General features: G+C 40.8%; 1 protein-coding gene across 6 annotated transcripts; it reads left to right on the top strand.

The window, feature by feature from the left end:
* Positions 1-2,440: 2,440 nt before the first annotated feature.
* Positions 2,441-16,712, top strand: LOC143034606 (mitochondrial tRNA-specific 2-thiouridylase 1). 6 transcript variants are annotated; one of them, XM_076200918.1, is made up of 11 exons: positions 2,459-2,589; positions 5,097-5,208; positions 6,090-6,195; positions 6,472-6,637; positions 7,512-7,696; positions 9,615-9,713; positions 10,241-10,368; positions 11,971-12,138; positions 12,864-13,118; positions 15,010-15,180; positions 15,720-16,712. In XM_076200918.1, the coding sequence occupies exons 3-11, from the start codon at positions 6,102-6,104 to the stop codon at positions 15,726-15,728; spliced, it is 1,275 nt and encodes a 424-aa protein (XP_076057033.1). In that variant the 5' UTR covers positions 2,459-2,589; positions 5,097-5,208; positions 6,090-6,101; the 3' UTR covers positions 15,729-16,712. The 6 variants fall into 6 exon arrangements, with proteins under 6 accessions (XP_076057036.1, XP_076057037.1, XP_076057032.1 ...); XM_076200921.1 differs by lacking the exons at positions 5,097-5,208; positions 12,864-13,118 and adding an exon at positions 12,577-12,828 and having other exon boundaries at positions 2,441-2,589; XM_076200922.1 differs by lacking the exon at positions 5,097-5,208 and having other exon boundaries at positions 2,441-2,589; positions 15,723-16,712.
* Positions 16,713-19,152: the final 2,440 nt, after the last annotated feature.

Consider the following 19,152-nt stretch of genomic DNA (forward strand, 5'->3'; position numbering starts at 1 on the left):
GTTTGTGTCTCCTTTATTGACTCTCTTGGGTTGCTCTCCGCTTTGCCTTTTATAGTCCGCGAATGGGTGCTTACGTTTCCGGGATGTCAAAACGTATCCAAAGTAGGTAGCTTAAACACCTCCAACCAATGGGAAAGCAGAACAAGCTTTCACGCCAAATTATGTAACGTTTCTGAGTTTGGCGTTATCTGACAGTACGTGCACCCCAACAAACTGGTAATGCGCAATTGAACACATTTTATGAAATACACATTATAATATACACTATACAACATTATATTCTCGCAAGGCGCGCCTTAAAAAAGTATAAGCAGGAGACTTTATCCACACAAGGGCGTGATACAGCGCACCCACAGGATTCTATTCACGTTAAGGACGTGCCACGTTTCAGTTACGCTGAACAAACTGATCCCTCTAAAAACCACTTCATCCGCATTTGTCCCTTTTTTCTTTGTAGAGCGGAACTATACAGGCACCAGGGCCCCGACAAGGGGGGGGGGGGCAATGCCCCTAGGTGTTTTTTTTTTTTTTTGGGTGTGGGCACTTTTATTGAAAATAATGTAAAACAAATTCCCCCTAATGTACTTTTAATGCATGATTTATTTATCATGAGTTGTGTGTATGAATGTGTGTATAAACGTTGTTTTGTGTATGAATGTTACATGTGAATCGTGCTAGTGACCATCAGATGTGGAAGGTGGTGGTAGTGGTGGTGTGGGGGGGGGCGGCACTTACCCATGTCGGGGCCCTGACAGGCACTATTCCAATCTTCTGGCACTCTCCCCTCTCTTAGACACACATTAAACAATCTCACTAGCTAATGCACTACAACCGTGCCTCCCTTTAGAAACACCGTATGACAACCACACAACCTAGCTCTCCTCGTTTTCAAAGCTCCTTGTACCTCACATTTCCCTTTCCTATCACAGTCCTTTTCTTTGTGCCTTCCACTGTCACAACCAATATCTCCCTATCCTCCTCCGCATTCAACAAATATCTACAGAACATTTCCCTTACAGTCTTTACTTCCATTAACATGTGTCCATCTGCACCTTTTATCCTTTTCTCTATGCTTGGCTCAACATTCACCTTCCTTCCAAAATACATTTCCATTTTTTGTTCTAAATTTTTATCATACCCCTACCCATTTTACATCGGCTCTCCTCTTTGCTTCCCTTATCTTACGTTTTGTTTTTCCTCTTTTTCTTGTGCCTTTCATATATTTCCCGACTCCTATTTTGCAATAAATCCACATTTTCTCGCTTCCCTTTCTACCATCTTCACCTCATTATCCCACCCCACTATCCCTCCTTCTATTCCCTCCCATCTTCCTCGTTCCACATACCATCTTTGAACACCTTGTCACTTCCTCCTTGAAACAAATCCATTCTCTTCTACTCCTAAGGGAAGGTCAGGAATTATTATTTTCGTTTATTTGCATTTTTTCTAGAAAATTCTACAAGCGAGATCGCTAGGCATTATTGGTAAACTCTGACTCCACCCCTCCGTGGCGTCATTAGAGCGCATTCTGATGAAAACATAGACTAAGAACCTTAGATTTAGAAAAATTCCCAACATCCTGTTCAGGATTCTAGTAGAGGCAGCTGTCATTGTGGCACTACATATAACTAGGTGTCAACGGTGACACTACACTACCTCTATTATTTCCCTCTTCATCCCTACATTTCTTTCAGCTTCTAGTGTTTCTTCTCATTCAAACTGATTACTCTAACCACGCCTTACCTACACCTTAGTTTTCACCCTTATCTACAGTATTGTTAATAAATACGTCGAACGAGATTTACGTTACTGTATATAAAATTTTAAACATTATATTTAGGAACAACCCCTAAGGCATTTTTCTTAATTGTACTATTATTTGAAATAGGAACAAACGAATCTGGTATGATACCATGTTTCTGTAACAACAAAAATATTCATGTTATTAAGTACAAGAACAAATTGAACTTTACTGCTAAGACTATTTACATTGACTAATGGGAGCACTGATGAGGATCCAGCTTGAAGAGAATCATCTTGAGAGGTGAGACTGACTGCAAAATTGACCCAGCCACTGAATAATCACTAGAGTCTAGACTAGTCTAATGCTAGAACTATCGTTAACTATATTTTTGGTTTGTTGTCGAGTAGTAACTAATCCCTACCTCTGAACATAAGTTGGATCCCTAGAGAAAGATGTACGGGCTGTCTCATCAGTGCCTTCAAGAGGTTTTACATTTAGAAGTAATTCATTTCACTGGCAGATTCCCCTTCAAACTCCGCGCTCACAGAGCAGTGTTCACCATGGCAACTCTGACGCTGATACCGTAATCAGCTGTTTTATGTTATCCATATTTTGTTTACATTAATTTTCGCGTGTAGTAATAAATTTCTATTTGACATAATTGTAACATTATTTATATACTTTATCTAGGTGTCCAGGCATTAAAACAAATAATTGCAATGTTACGTCGTCTGTACTCCTATGGTGATGTCTTTGGAGAGTAAACAAATGCACGATCATTAATTTATGTAATTGTCTAAGCTTGAGAATAGTAACATTACACTTCTCATGTATGATCGGAAAATGTAAGTATAGAATTTACTCTCTGGTCATAGTTGTCAATTGTACCATGCAAACAAGTGCCATTCAAACGGCAGTTTGAGAAGTAAACAAATAATTTTGAAATTAATAAACTTGGGCAAATTTTAATTGATTAGTTGGAAATCGGTATCCTCACAGATACTGTTCATATCATAGGTTGTTTTTAACCCACCATCCATCAAAGATCAAACCATTCTTCACTATTGTGCCTGTCACTTTTTGGCTTCATAAATTGATTGAATGATAATAACAGGAGGTTAACTCACCGGGTTGGCAACCACTGGGTTACCCAGTCGAGGTTAGATACATGGGTGTAATTGGACAGCTCATACCCTCTGGTACCCCGGCCCATCAAGTAATACATTATCAAAGAAACTAACATATGTATAGTGCATATATACAAGTAAGCAAGTAAACTAAGTAAACACTACACAGGAAGACTAGATTCTAGATGTCTAAACTAAAGGATGTAAAAAAAATACATTTTGCATACTTTATAATTTATTTACTTTGGTTGATTCTACCCATTAATGGCTTAGGATAGATGGACTTCCACTGACTCCAGGTGCTTCCGACTCCCCTCCTACTCTTGCGGCTTCAGGCAGGGTGTTGTGGTCAAGGCTTGGACTTGGGTATCCTGAAATGGGTGGCCCATCTGGTAGCTTGCCAAGTCACTTGTCCAGCCTGGGTTTGCGTGACACCACTTTTATGTCCATTAGGCCCAATGTTCCCTCTAATATTTTGCTGAGCGTGCACAGACATTTGCTTGTGCACAAACTTTGCCTTCCATGAAAAGCATGTACCCACCCATGGTGGCAAAGTCATTTCATTTGCAATGGAAGCACTAGAGTTAGAAGATGAAAAAAAAAAATGGTTTGACGGTTGGCAAGTTACCATATTTTTAGAGAATTTATAAGTTGATGTTTGGGTGGAACTTCTTTATTGAATGGATTTTAATATAATTTGAAAACCTTGTGTGCTCGCATTTTTCATGTGCACTAATTGTAAAATATATGTGTGCGCGTACATGCACACAGCTTAGAGGGAATGTTAATTAGGCCCCAAATTTATTTTGGCTGGCCGTCAAAGAATTGGACCCCATTGCAGGAGGGGGAATCGTGCACCGAGGTCTTCACCCACTATGTACTGCCCTCTATAATTACCTAATTTAAGCGGTTGGGCATTTACCTAATTGTAGTAATAGGAAAGAGTAATCGTTAGGTCCTGTCTCCTACTCTTTTATTATACCTAGCCTCAAATGGTATTTTTTCCAGAAGTGCACACTTATGCGATATAGCATTAGAAAAGTAAAAAAATTTGTAAATTATAATACATCAAGGTAATATATGTTTTTCTTGGTGAAAATCAATAACGGAAAAGGTTGCTAAGAATGATACACAAACGACAGGAGCCACGGCGACTCCTTGAAATGCCATATTTGTTTTGATGGATTCTGAGAAGCTGATGATGATGACACTAACCACTGCCAAACTAAAGTGGAACACACCGAGGAACATGCCTAGCTCTGCTAATTTAATGCAGTAAGGCTGTGCCCATCGTGATGCATAGGGTGAATGTCAGGAGTTCAAATCTAAATATGATAATTGGAAATGAAAGATATAGATTAAGTTGGAACCATACACAAATTTGACCCTAGGTATGCTAGAAAATTAGAGAATAGGAAATGAGACCCGACAAGTGTTGCCCCTTTCTTTTATACTATGATGGGTAAATACAATTAGGTAGATACATCATGTATTAAGCTATCCAGGATGGTGAATATAGAGTGGGGGCAAGTGCAACATTCTGGGATTTATTTATTTAAACTAAATATACTTCTCTGGATGGCAACAGAGTGTGGACACTCCACACTGCATTCAGTACTGCAAACTGCTTCATGCAATGCTGCATGAAGTTCATTGTATTTACCTATTTGTAGTATACAGGAAAAGGAGCAACATTTTTTGGGTCCTGTGTCCTATCAACTAGTTATTTGTCCTACCTACTGTGTCCTATCAACTAGTTATTTATCCTACCTAACCTCAAATTCATATACAGATCCAACTTTCTATATCCTTGATTTCCAGTTATATTTAAATTTGAATTCATGTATTGTTTGAGCTTGGGCTATGTCACATCCTAAGCTATTCTAGGTATTTATGCATCTATATGGAAAACTGTATGGACCTGGCCTAACATAGCACAACCTACCTTTTCAGTCATGGATGTTTACTGTGGACCCTACATTTGGCACTATTTCTTCCAGGATTTTCCATATGTATATAACTATGTACTCTTTTCTCCTTCTTTGAAGGGAATGTATCTGGAGGTGTTTGTCTGTCGCAGTAATTAATTCGTTGTATACCCCCATATTCTGTTGGTGAACATCCTTTGTGGGCCATCTATTGTGGCAGTGTCTTGTATGGGGACCACAACTGGTAGTAGTATTCTATTCTAGGCAGTACTAATAATTTCTTCTTTTCTACATGAGGGGACGGAGAGGAGGGGTCGCCAAATTAATGAAGCAGCCTTGCTGTGTCTTGCAACACTGCTTCTGACCCAGGGCAGTGGACAAGATGCAGGGATGACCTGTCATCCAGGAGGTACCAAGATAAGAGGGAGGGAAGAGGGTAGAGGGGAGTGGAGTATGTAGGGGATGGAATGGGTGGGAGTGGTTTCTATGCCTTTGTCTTTTGGCTGCCTCCCATGTAAGGGGGAAGAAAGCCTTTGGTATATGTATGTATGTATGTACTAATGATTTCCAAAGTATTAGTAGAAGTTGTCTATCTCTTTTGTGGAAAGTCCTTGAGATCCAGTTGTTCATGTTCCTTGCTTTTCCTGCTATTTGGTGTTGATCTATCCATATTCCAAGAGTTTTTCCCCCTTACAAAGGAGGTAGCCAAGTCAAAGGCATATACCTACTCCCACCCATTCCAGTCCCCTCCACCACCCCCTCCTCCCTCTCATCCTAGCTCCTCATGGATGACGGGTCATCCCTGTATCCTGGCCACTGCCCTGGGTCAGAAGGAATGTAAGAGGACACAGTACATCAACAGCAAGGCCACTTCACTTAATCAGCAACTCTCCTCTCCATCCTCTCATGCATAAAAAGAGGAGACTGGGAGAAATCCCTTCAGACTGCATCAAAATATCATTCACACATAAGCACCCCTTATACCCCTCCCTTTCTTACATAACAGCATCATCTATACACAGCAACTCTCCACTCATCCCTATCTCCTACTTTCTCCCTTCCTTGCTTGCACAGGTTTATCCAAAAGATCTCTTTGTCAAAAGTATTTAATACATTATCAGTACCTCATATATGTGAAATAATGGAGGAAGATGTGTTTGGTGTTTTTTATACAACTTGAGTGCATTCAATAGGTGTAAGCATCTTAGTTTTCAATGACTCACTGGTGTAGTGTGGTACTAGAATACTTCCAGTAAAACTATATTTTTAATGGATGGTCGTCTTTTTCAGTAGTTGACTACCATGAGTGGATTGGCGGGGAGATTCCGTCGTGTTGTGCTAGGAGTATCTGGCGGGGTGGATAGTGCTGTATCTGCGCTCCTTCTTAAAAGGAAAGGCAAGTATTCATTTATATATTTATTATATTATTTTTTTTCTATTTCATCCTTCTCAACTTTTTTATTATAGATAGTTTAAGTCTTTCATGAGTAATTGTAACTTGTATATTTGAAGCTGCAGACACCATAGCTTTAATCCCTTTGTTATGATAGCCTCTTAACTTGAATGAATCGCCTGGTATTACCCAGAATGAGATCCAGAAAATATATCCTCATAGCAAAGATGTGTTAATGGTTATGATGTATTTTTCACACATTTACATTCTTTCATACAGGCTATGAAGTTATTGGAGTTTTCATGAGGAATTGGGATTTAGGAGACGAAACTGGACATTGCTCAAATGATGCTGATGCTGAAGATGCTGAATGGGTGTGTCGGAAGCTTGATATTCCTTTTCATGAAATTAATTATGTGAAGGAGTATTGGAATGATGTTTTTATGTGAGTAGTAGGATTTTTTCCTTTAATGGTACCGTATTTGCATGGATATTTGACATCTGAGATGAGTCACTTCAGAGGTTTATTAAAGTTTACTTTGTTAAACAGTAGACTTATCAAAAGAGGGGTAAGTTTTATCTTGATGTTTACAAAATGCACACCCCTCTAGCATGACACTGATCACATCACCAACCAGCATTAAGACATTATCAACACAAAATAGGCCTTGCCACAGAATCAAACTGCTCCAGATGCAACCATCATACAGAAGATATCAAACACCTCATTTTATTCTGCCCCACCTTAGCCCTACCAAGAAAAAAAAAAGGAAGAAAAAAAAAATGTACAGTCGTACCTCGGTACTCGACCATAATCCGTTCTGAGGTGGTGGTCGAGCACCGATTTGTTCGAACACCGAAACCAATTTTCCCCTTATCACTGTCTTTCTTTGGACCCATTATTAAGGGCTAGAGCAACACGAAAAAGTTTAAATCTGGGAAGAAATACTCGAACAAACTGCGTACGTCTTACTCCGCTGGCGGTCTGAGTCGAACTGACGCTTACCCGCTGTTCGAGCTAGTTGAGTACCGAAAATCTGTTCGAGGTCCGATGCATTTTCTACTCGAATTTTTTGGTCGAGCACCGATTTGGTCGAGTATAGAGGCGGTCGAGTACCGAGGTACGACTGTATATCTTCCTTGAGTGGCATACTCAATATGGGCCATTCTGGTGGCTGTTGTCACTTACCTGAGGCCTTGGGTCTCTTGGAGAAGAGATCTGTGGGAATGGATTGATTGAGATGTCATTCCTTAGACTTTGTTGTAGATGATGCAAGATTCTGATATGCAAAGAGATATTTTTGTTCTTTTTTTTGCAGGGCTATGGTTGAAGACTACAAAGCAGGACTTACTCCGAATCCGGATATTTTATGTAATAAAAATATAAAGTTCCGGCCATTCCTCAACCATGCAAAAGAAGTTCTGAATGCGGATGTTGTGGCAACAGGGCACTATGCAAGGACCTCTTTTGGAGAGCACCTAGAAAAATATGATCCCAGAAATGGTATAAAATGTTTCAACAAAAAAATTATTTTTATACTATAATGCACTGAAATGTCAAGAAATACTGTCTTGGTTATATATTTTATAGTGGATACAGTGTGATATTGTTTTAAAAAATCAATGCTTATACACTGGGTATGCAGGTTCTGTCCATGTTTTGACAATTGTGCATTAGCTATTGGATTGCAGAACTTGTGTTATATGGTATGTTTACATTTTAAATGCACTTCCTATACTGGCACTTTTGTAGGTCACCCTCCTTAAATTGTCCCACAGTTTAGAATTTGAGGGGATGGAGAAGTGGGGTTGCCGATTAAATAAAGCAGCCTTACTGTGGATGTACTGTGTCTTGCTGCATTGTGTTTGACCCAGGGCAGTTGGTGGATGCAGGGATGACCAGTCATCCATAAGGAGCTGAGATGGGAGGGGTGGAAAAGGTGGTGGAAGGGAGTGGAAATAGGTATGTTCCTTTGACTTGGCTACTTTCCTTACAAGGAGGAAAAAGTTCTTGGTATATAGATAAATAGAAGACTTGAAAACTAAGGTTACTGCAAAGTACTTTTATTTCAGTTTCATTTCTGTACATGCTCATTCATTATAGGATTAGGCTAGGATTATTACATAATTTCAGCATAGGCCATTTTTCTTTTCATCCAAACGCATAAAAATGAAAGAAAACAGAACAAAATAAGAACAGATTTTGTAACATGAATAGGCTTTTACATAACACAAAATATTTTATGTAGGTTAGGAGTACTAACAAAAATGCAACATAATATGATAAAACAAAAACAGACAGATTTAACTCGCCCCAAGCATCATGCTTGTTGACTTCAAATGACATGCAGTAGGACTACACTGTCACATGCTTGAAATGCTTCACATTTTAATGCCTGCTTACAGCAACACATCATCACCTGTATTGCAGGGAAATTGTAAATGAATAAAGTACTCACCCACTGGCTCACCTAGGGCCAGCATTTTACTAAAGAACTCTATCAACTTAGTAGGACATCCAGTGCAGCAGTAGCCATCATGGTCCCCCATTCTGCCTTTAGAAACTTGGTGTTCAAGACTTTCTAAAGTACAGGAGTACACAGGAGATGGATGTAACATGCAACATCTGCTTCCTTAATCTTAAGTGAAGCGTCGAATAAAATAAAATGCATTGCCAACCCACAAATGTCAAGATCAGTTAGTCTATCTGTATACTAAGGGCTTTTCCCCCCAGTACCAAGGACTGACTTTTGCCACCTCCTTGGTACACACACAATTTTTTTTCCAGGGAGATGGCAAAAGTCATACTTATTCCCACCCATTTCACTCCCATCCACCAATCTTTCCTCCCCCTTATCTTCACTCCTGCATCCCTTCCACTGCCTTAGGCCAGAAGCAATGCAGCAAGATACAGCATATCCATGGCAAGGCTGCTTCACTTAATCGGCGGCCCCCCGTGCAGAAACAGAGAAGACTGGGAGAGATCCTTTCGGGCTGTGTCAATATATAATACACACACAACCACTCCCTACAACCCAGGGTGTAACACTTTATCCCATACCATACAACACATAATGGAAGACTGCATTATACACAATCATGCACGCAAACAACACAACATACACTCTATAAAGGATTTGTAGGGAAACCCAGTTTCGGCTGTGGCATTCCTTGGGGAGACGGGACTGCTCGGACAGACAGTTTAGGGAACAACAACAACAACAACAACCCCCTTGCATCCCTTCCCTGCATCACAGTTTCATGTGGAGAAGTGAATTAAGGAATTTAGACTACCATGTATAATCAGTGAATCATAGAACATAAGTTACATGGAACTTGCAAACCTACTGTATTACAGATGAATTACTTACTGTGCCTTTCAAAATTCTTTCTATCTTTGACATGATTTTCCATCATTACAGGTGTCAGATTATTACGTGCCATGGATCGGCAAAAAGACCAAACTTTTTTCTTGAGTCAGATAGACCAGACGGCCCTGCAGCACACCATGTTTCCATTGGGTAAGATCTTATCTTATGCTGGACCTTTCAGCAAATTTTATGTATATGTCAAGGGCTTCTTCCCCTTTTTGAGAGGGGATAGCCAGCCAGGGCACTGACCCACAAACACCCATTCCACCACTTCTTTTTTTTTTTTTTTTTCCTTCTCTCTCTCTCTCTCTCACACATCTTAGCTCCTTGTGGATGAAGGGTCATCCCTGTCTTTTGCCCACTGCTTTGGTCAGAAGCAAAGTAGCAAGATAGCACATCTACTCAGGACCACTAGTCTCCTCTTGCAGAAAATAGAGAATATGTGGAAAAATCCCTTTGGAGTGCATCAAAATATCATACACAACAATTCTCCACTCACACCTACCCCCTGCCTTCTCTCTTCCCTGCTCAGCAGACATTCCCCTCCTGGCTGACTACTTTCTTTATAAGAGGAAGAAGCCTCTTGGTATTCAAATAGATAGAATTATTGTATTAAGTAAATTTGTTTTCTCTATGTTCCTTGTAAAATGAACATAGATTTTTGTTCCAATCATCAGGTGAATACACAAAAGATGTGGTGCGGATGATAGCAAAAAGTGCTGGTCTGGACCGTGTGGCCTCAAAGAAAGACTCCACAGGTATCTGCTTCATTGGCTCCAGAAATTTTCAGGATTTTATTGCAGAGGTGAAAAGATTTAATTTTCTTCTACATTATACTCAGGGAATGTGAACAGGGAGAGTATCACACATTTATTTTCATAAATTTCTTCACCATTATGATAATGATAATAATAATAATAATAATAATAACAATAACATATTTGCTTGGGAGCCTTGGGTGTGCTTGGGTGACAAGCAGAGACATCTGGTAAAGTTTAGAAGTACTTGTGAACAAATGTTTATGTCACTCAAATTCTTAAGTGGCTCTGTCTTACCAGTGATACGCCCATAGTTTGGTCTAGGATTTTCCATTTTGGTAGTGAGACACCCATTTCTTTTTTTTTTTCTTTTCTTTTTCCTTAATAATAATAATAATCAAATTGGAAGTGAGTATTAAGGGAGAGAGGTTAGAAGAAGTGTGGTGGGAGAGGGATGAGTGGAGGTAATGTAGATTGAGAGAAGCAAGTAAATGCATTGGAGGATTAAAAAGTGTAATGAGAAATAGACATTTGTGAATGGATGCTAAGAGGAGATTGTATGAAGGGGTAATTGTGCTGACAGCACTGTATGGGGCAGGAACATAAGACAGGAAGAGTTTAAATGTTGCGAGATGAAATGTCTGAGAAGTATGATAGGGGTTACTAGTCGGGATAGAGTGAAAAACAAGGTGAGGAAGAGAGAGGGGATGGAAAAGGAGTTGGGAGATGTGGTCAATGAAAGAGTATTGGGATGGTTTGGACACATGGAAAGAATGAGTGAAGAAAGATTAGTAAAAGAAGTGTGGAAGGCAAAGGTGGATGTAGTGAACATGCGGAAGTAACTAAACATGAAATGGTGGATGAGGTAAAAGGGGCATTGAGAAAGATGAGGGATGTCTGCTGAGGAAAAAAGGGAGAGGACAGAAGATAGGAGTGAGTGGAGAATGGTTGATGCTGTGATGCATGGAAGGGAGAGGGTGGGGGATAGGGGGGTTAGGGAGTATGTGTGAATTATATTTTGACGCAGCTCGAAGGGATTTCTCCTTGTCGTTTTTTTTTTTTTTTTTTTTTTGAAGGGACAGTGAGGGGAGGGGTTGCCAAGTAAATGAAACAGCCTTGATGTGGATTTGCTGTGTCGTGCAGCATTGCTTCTGACCCAGGGCAATGAGCGAGATACAGGGATGACCCATAATCGAGGAAGAGCCAAGAAAAGGAGGAGGAAGGATGGGTGGATAGGAGTGGAGTGTGTGAGGATGTAATTGGTGGGAGTGGTTTTTATGTCTTTGTTTTTTGGCTACCTCCCTTGTAAGGGGGAAAAAGCCCTTGGTAGTATGTACATACATATACCAAGGCTTTTTCCCCCTTACAAGGGGGGTAGCCAAAAAGAAAAAGGCATAAAATCATTCCCACCCATTCCATCCCTGAATTCACTCCACACCCCTCCACCCTCCCTCTTATCTTAGCACCTCCTGAATGACGGGTCATCCCTGCACCTTGTCCCACTTGGATCGTAAGAGGCGAGGAGAAAGGGACGGGGATTGGGACTAGGCATCCTTCTCCTTGTAGCCCCACAGGGGAAATAAAAAAAATAATAATAATAAAATAGTAGTATGTATGTAATAATAATAACCAAATGTTTAATTTTACAGTACATAGAAGACCGTCCAGGAGATTTCATAGAGTTGGAGACTGGGGAGGTAATAGGGAAGCATCGAGGCATTCATATGTGGACCGTGGGACAGAGATGTAATATCCCTGGCAAGAAAAATCCCTATTTTGTCGCTGAAAAACTTCCTGATTCGGGTAATATTACTGTTGTAAGTACACGCTTAATTTTCATAACTTTGATATTCAGGAGTGAAATTTTGTGGTTAATTGTCTTCATGCCCACAACCCCCAGATCATGAAGTAATACAATTTTGTTAGGTTAAATCTTCTTATATAATACTTTTCTTAATGGGTTTTGAAATGAGGTATAAGGTGGCACAATGAAAGCATGAAAATGATGAGGTGGGGTTAAGAATGTACAAGAATTTACAAGAAAAAAAAATTGTGGAAACGTGTGAATGAAATGAGAAAGCTGAAGGAGAATGTGGAAACTAGAAGGGAGGCTGAAGTTAATTATAAGGAGATGAAGCCCTTTGGTATGTATGTATGTATGTATATATGTATTTATATATATATTTTATTCACCAATTACTTTTTTGCAGAGTTCATTGAATATTTACATTTGTGGTTTACTGTTTCATGGTCAGGTAGCAGGCACAAAACATCCAGCACTTTTCTCCTCTACAATGTTGACAGAGTCCCTATATTGGATTCACAAACCACCTCAGGATTTATATACCCAAGGCCATCTTGAATGTCAGTTTCGGTTCCAAAACACACAGCCCCTGGTTGACTGTGTGGCTACACCCGACGACTTGAATCCGTGGCATCGCAGCCCAACCCAAAATAATGTCTTTATTAGTCTTGCGCACCCCAAGCGTGCCATCACACCTGGACAGGTGAGTAGCAGCCTTTAATTTTGTTTATTTGGCAGGTGCAAGATGAAGATCATCCGGCACTCTACTCTTCTATAATAGTGACTGAGCCTATGGGATGGATAAACCGACCTCCTTCCAGCTTGTACCAATCCAGGCCAGTGAACGGGCAAGTTCAAATGGAAGGGAAATACTGGAAAAGGCTGGAGTGCATGGCAATGTTGATTCCTAAGAATCCGTGGCACCGTAACCCCGTTTCAGATCACTTCAGAATAGTCTTGCCATCACCAGAACATGCCATCACCCCAGGGAAGGTACTTCTGATTGGTTGTGCACATATTTTGAGGAGGGTAGAATTTGCTTGGTGGAGGTGGATTGTAGATTGAGAGGAGCAAGTAGATGTCTTGAGGGATTAAAAACTGACATGAGAACTAAGTATATGGGAATAGATGCAAAAAGATTATATGGAGGGGTGAATGTGCCAACAACTTTTTACAGGGTGGAGACTTGGAGTTTGAGATGAAGTGTTTGAGAAGTATGCTAGGGGTTACAAGGTTGGATAGAGTGAGAAAGGAGGAGAGCAGAGGTGGAAAATGAGATGGCAGATAGGGTTGATGAAAGAGAATTGGGGTGGTTTGAACTCGTGGGAAAAATGAGTGAAGAAAGATTAGCAAAAGAGGTGTGGAAGGCAGAGGTGGATGGAGTGAACTTGTGGGGATGACTGAGGAAGAGATGGATTGATGGGGTGGAAGGGGCTTTGAGGAAGAAAAGAATGTCTATTGAACAAGGAAGTGATAAGCCAGGGGATAGGGGTGAGTGGAAATGGCTGTGTATGGATGATGCTTTGATGCAGTCCAAAGGGATTTCTGCATTGGGGGGTCACCAATTAAGTGAAGCAGCCTTGCTATGAATGCACTGTCTTTCTGCATTGCTTTTGACCCATGTAGTGGGCAGTAGACATGGATGACCCTTCATCCAAGAGGAGCTAAGATGAGAGGTGGTGAATGGGAGTGGAATGGGTAAGTGCCTTTGATTTGGCTACCCCTCTTATAAGGGGGAAGAAGCCTTTGGTAAATGAATATACTGTAGATAGAATTTGCTTGGAAAAATAAGTGGAAATGATTTCTGCAATAAACTCCCATTATAATTTTCATAAAAATGACATAGTGTGCTTGGAGTTGGTATGTTTTTTACTATTAAACATTACATGCAGTGTTGACACCTTTTTCAAATTAAATAGTAAGGTTTATTTTACCATATTTGAGGAGTGGAATTACAAGAGGTCTATCTTAAATTTTTAGCACTAAGGCTTCATGGGCTGGTACTTCATCTCTGAACTGGACTCAAGATCTCTCTATGTCAACTTCAACTGTATTTCCTCCACCTTATCACATCCATCTATTCATATACCACGGGCTTCTTCCCTCTTGTAATGGAGGTACAGTACTACCTCTCATTAACAGACTAAAAGGGGGGTAACGGTGTCCGTGGATGTGAATAATCCGTTGATTTGGAGTGGTTTTTGGGTGGCATAGTGATTGCACACACTAAACAACAGCACCAAAAACACCGAAAACACAGCAAAAACACCGCAAACACAGCTAATTAACGTCCGTTAATGAGAGGTAGTACTGTACTTTCAGCTGGTGAGATAGAAACAATCCTACATTTGTACAACACCGACAACAGTCCAAGGTATATGGGCCAGTCCAGTGGCTATTGCCAGTTACCTGGGAGCTAGAGCCTTGTTGACACGGGGCTAGTTTAGTAGCCACTAGTGCTAGTGACTTGTAAATTACCCCTCTACTTGTCCAGTGTGAACAAAAGTAAACTTGCCTCCATACTATCCTAATGTCAACACTTACTTGCCAGGCAAGTTAACTTGCAGCTAGCACTAGTGACTAGTTAGAGTGTAGTCATACCAAGCTTACGACCAAGCTGATTTGTGCTGTTTCTCTGTTTGTAGAAAGAATTCAAAACAATGCAATTGGAATGAATCTTCCCCTCCTCCCCGTCATGAAGATGAATATGAAATAGCCTGGCTCTAACCATGAGAGAAACAAAAGTGCCACCATCAAAGGTGGTCGGAAACAGCTCATAAGCTTGGTGTGACTGGGGCTTAAACTAGCCCTGTGTCAGTGAAGCCTGTGGGTCTCCTACAGGAAAGAATTGGGGCAACAGACTGATTAATGGCTTCTTCCTCAGTACGCAGTGCTTTACCAAGGAGACGAGTGTTTGGGATCGGCTAAAATCATTCGGCCTGGTCCATCACTGTACACCATGGATACAGGGGGATGCAGAACTCGGTTGCAACAAGAAAGAGAAGAACAGACACCAAACTCACCATCAGTAACAGAGACACCTGCAGATCCAAAGGTGCATAGGTTAAGATTCTTTCATATCAAGTTATTGAAAATGCCCATTACTGTTGTGAAAGTACAGTAGTTTTAATAAAAATCTAAATTGGAGACACCTGAAGATATAATTATGAATTTGGGCTACTAACCTTTGTCTTGCTCATGTACTGGAAGTGTTGAGTTGATTAGAGGATGTTCTTGTTTATCAAGAGCAAAAGTCAAGTATTTATGCATGTATATCAGCACTACTATATAGTACTAAGTACAGGGATTTCCTGATTTATGCGAGGGATACGTTCCTAAAGGGATTGTGTAATGTAAAAATCACAAAGTGAACAATTAATTTTTACTATTGCTTACTTGATTTTTGACATTGTGTTATTCTAAATAATCCACATAATATGAAAAAATGACTAGATTCTTTTTTACATGGGTGTTATTCCAAAATCTCGTATTCTAAACACACGTAAATCGAGAAATCCTTGTATTTGTACTCGTGTAATTGCTAAGAAGTCATTGTTGATAAAAAATAACTTATATTTTATATAATTCATACAGCAGCAGTAGCAGCAGCATCCACATTGGGCACCAAGTTCTTAAATCTTGGATAAAATCAAGAAGCGTCCACAATATCATGACCCCAAAAAACTACAAAAAATCCAAGTCTTTAGTAATAGAAGCATTACGAATGGAAGAGTATTTCAGAATTAGAATGCAGTCCACTCTACTGCATCAATCGATCCATTGCCTTGTGCCTCTTTTGCTGAAAACCACTAGCTTCCTGTGGAGGTGGGGATGGAGTGTCTATTTACAAAGAATTGTCGTCAAAGTTGACGAGTGGTCAGAGCCTTTACATGCCTAAGTGCCGCCCTAGGGATAAGTTCTCGGTGATGACCCCCATCACCACTTCCTATCTCCACCATTCCTTACTACCTGTTATAGTTATTGGCTTGCAAAATAATAAAAAAAAATTAATTTGTATTTAATGCCCCTATTGCAGAAAGGATAAGGGAAAAATCTGTTGATTCTGACACAAAATTTGTATATTATGGTAAAATATTCAGGGCTCCTCTGAACTTTTTTTTTTTTTTTTTGTTTTTTCTTTCTTTTTTGTTAATTACTTTTGTCAGCCTTATGGCCGGCACATCCAGACTAGAATTGCCCCCCTCTGCCCCCAAATATGCTACCCCCATGGTACATGTACCTCCCCCCTCCTCATGTAAGGGCCCTGTAAGTGGTTCACACATGCTTTCAGCCTCTTCAATAGTTCTATGGCAGAGAGGCCACAGACGGGTTGAATACATGACCCCACAGTATTGTACATGACCAAGAATGAAGTGTGTAAACCTTGTGTGAAGTATGTAAATATCCAGAGTAATTCTGAATCATAAAAGTTTTCTTACAAAATAATGGGAGAAATAACCAGAATAATTTTAAATTGTGACAAAAAATTGTACATACATACATGCATATATCAAAGGCTTTCCCCCTTATAAGGGAGGAGGTAGCCAAAAAACAAAAGCATAAAAACCACTCCCACATATTCCATCCCTAACATACATACATACATATACCAAGGCTTTTTCCCCCTTCCAAGGGAGGTAGCCAAAAAGGGAAAGGCATAAAAACACTCCCACCCAATTCATCCCTAAATACACTCCACACCCCTCCCACCCTTCCTCTCATCTGAGCACCTCCTGGATGACGGGTCATCCCTGCACCCTGCCCACCGCCCTGGGTCAGAAGCAGTGTCGCAAGACACAGTACATCCACAGCAAGGCCGCTTCATTTAATCGGCGACCCCCCCTCTCCGTCCCCCTTTGCATATAAGGAGAGGACGGGGAGAAATCCCTTCGGGCTGCGTCAAAATTTACTCACACATACTACCCCACCCCCCACCCCCCCGCCCATTCCTCCTCATGCAGTCACAACATCATCCATATACAACCATTCTCCACTCACCTCTGTCTTCCGTCCTCTCCCTTCCTTCCTCAACAGACATTCCCCTCTTCCCCAAAGCCCCCTTCACCCCATCCATCCACCTCATCCTAGGACGTCCCCTCATGTTCACTCCCTCCACATCTGCCTTCCATACCTCTTTTACTAGTCTTTCTTTACTCATTCTTTCCATGTGTCCAAACCATCCTAATATTCTTTCATCAACCCTATCTCCCAAATCCTTTTTCACCCCTGTTCTCCTCCTCACCTCCTCATTTCTCACTCTATCTAGCCTAGTAACCCCCAACATACTTCTCAGACACCTCATCTCAAACACATTCAAACTCCTTCTCTCTTCTTCTCTTATGTTCCACGTTTCTGCCCCATACAATGCTGTTGGCACAATCACTCCTTCATACAGTCTCCTCTTCGCATCCATTCCCAAATGTCTATTTCTCATTACACTCTTTAAACCACCAAGGCATTTACTCGCTTCTCTCAATCTACATTCTACCTCCACCTTCACTCCACCTTTTCCTGCTACACTTGCACCCAAGTATCTAAAACTATCCACTTCCTCCAGTCGCTCTCCCTTAATGTTCACTTCCAGTCTACTGCCACTTTCACCCCTTGTACATCTCATCACCCTACTTTTACCCACATTTATCTTTAGCTTTCTTCTATCACATACTCTCCCAAACTCTGCCACCAGCTTCCTCAATCCCTCCTCTGACCCTGCCACAAGCGCAGTGTCGTCTGCAAACAACAGCTGGCTCACCTCCCACTTTTCTCCATTTTCTTTAACCATCTCCAATCCCTGACTCACTACCCTAGCATTCACCTCTCGCACCACCCCATCCATGTATAAGTTGAACAGCCAGGGCGACATAACGCATCCTTGACGAAGTCCCACCTTTACTTCAAACCACTCACTCTCTCCATTTCCAATCCTAACACATGCTCTACTACTCACATAAAAACTCTTGACAGCTCCCAAAAGCTTTCCTCCTATCCCATAAATCTGCATAACCTCCCACAGTGCCTTTCTGTCTACCCTATCATAAGCCTTTTCCAGATCCATAAAAGCCCAAAAAACATCCTTCCCCTTTCCTATAGCTTTCTCACATATCTGTCTTACCACAAAGATCTGATCTACACAACCTCTACCCGTCCTAAATCCACACTGTTCCTCACCAATTACTCCTTCTGTTCCTCTCCTAATCCTCTCAATTAAGATTCTCCCATAAGCCTTCCCTACTACACTCAACAGGCTAATCCCTCTGAAATTACTACATTCACACTTGTCCCCTTTTCCCTTGTAAAGAGGAACTATACAGGCACTACTCCAGTCCTCCGGTACTCTACCCTCTCTCCAGCAAGCATTAAATAATCTCACCAACCAGTCCACCATCACTGAACCTCCCTTTTTCAGACATTCTGCATGACATCCATCCAGACCAGGTGCCTTACCTGCTTTCATCATCTTTACAACTGCCTTCACCTCATCCTTCCTTATTTCTCCTCCATTCTCCTCACTCATCACTCTCATTTTCTTCGTATTTCCCACTGCAGCTATCTTTCCCTCCCTATCCTCCTTCACATTCAGCAACTCCCTAAAATATTCTGCCCATCTTCCCCTCACTGCCATCTCTTCCATTATCAACTCTCCATCTGTACCTTTTACCTTTTCTTCCCTACTTGATTCACCTCCTCTTCCTCATCCCTAACATACTCCACAAAAAATTGCACACTAGTGTAAAGAAGGCAGTGCTATCAGATGGACCACCCCAATTCTGATAACCTGTTTACCATAGACCTACTGATTAATGATGTTCACCAGATATGAAGTTATTAAAGGAATCTTGTAACTTGAAGTAACAGGAGACTACGATTGATAGTTTGAAAAAAAAAGTTCCATGTACATTAGTAAAATAGAAAAGCTGCCATTTGCACAATGGTATTGGATAGGTGTGGGAAGGGTGTATGTTTTGCCTCAGCCAGCTCATAAAAAGGTATGCATGTGTGCGTGTACAGAATGTATGAATTCAAAGTC

The sequence above is a fragment of the Oratosquilla oratoria genome, chromosome 17, assembly GCF_046742065.1.
Source record: "Oratosquilla oratoria isolate Oo_2021 chromosome 17, ASM4674206v1, whole genome shotgun sequence".
Taxonomy (NCBI): Eukaryota; Metazoa; Arthropoda; class Malacostraca; order Stomatopoda; family Squillidae; genus Oratosquilla; species Oratosquilla oratoria.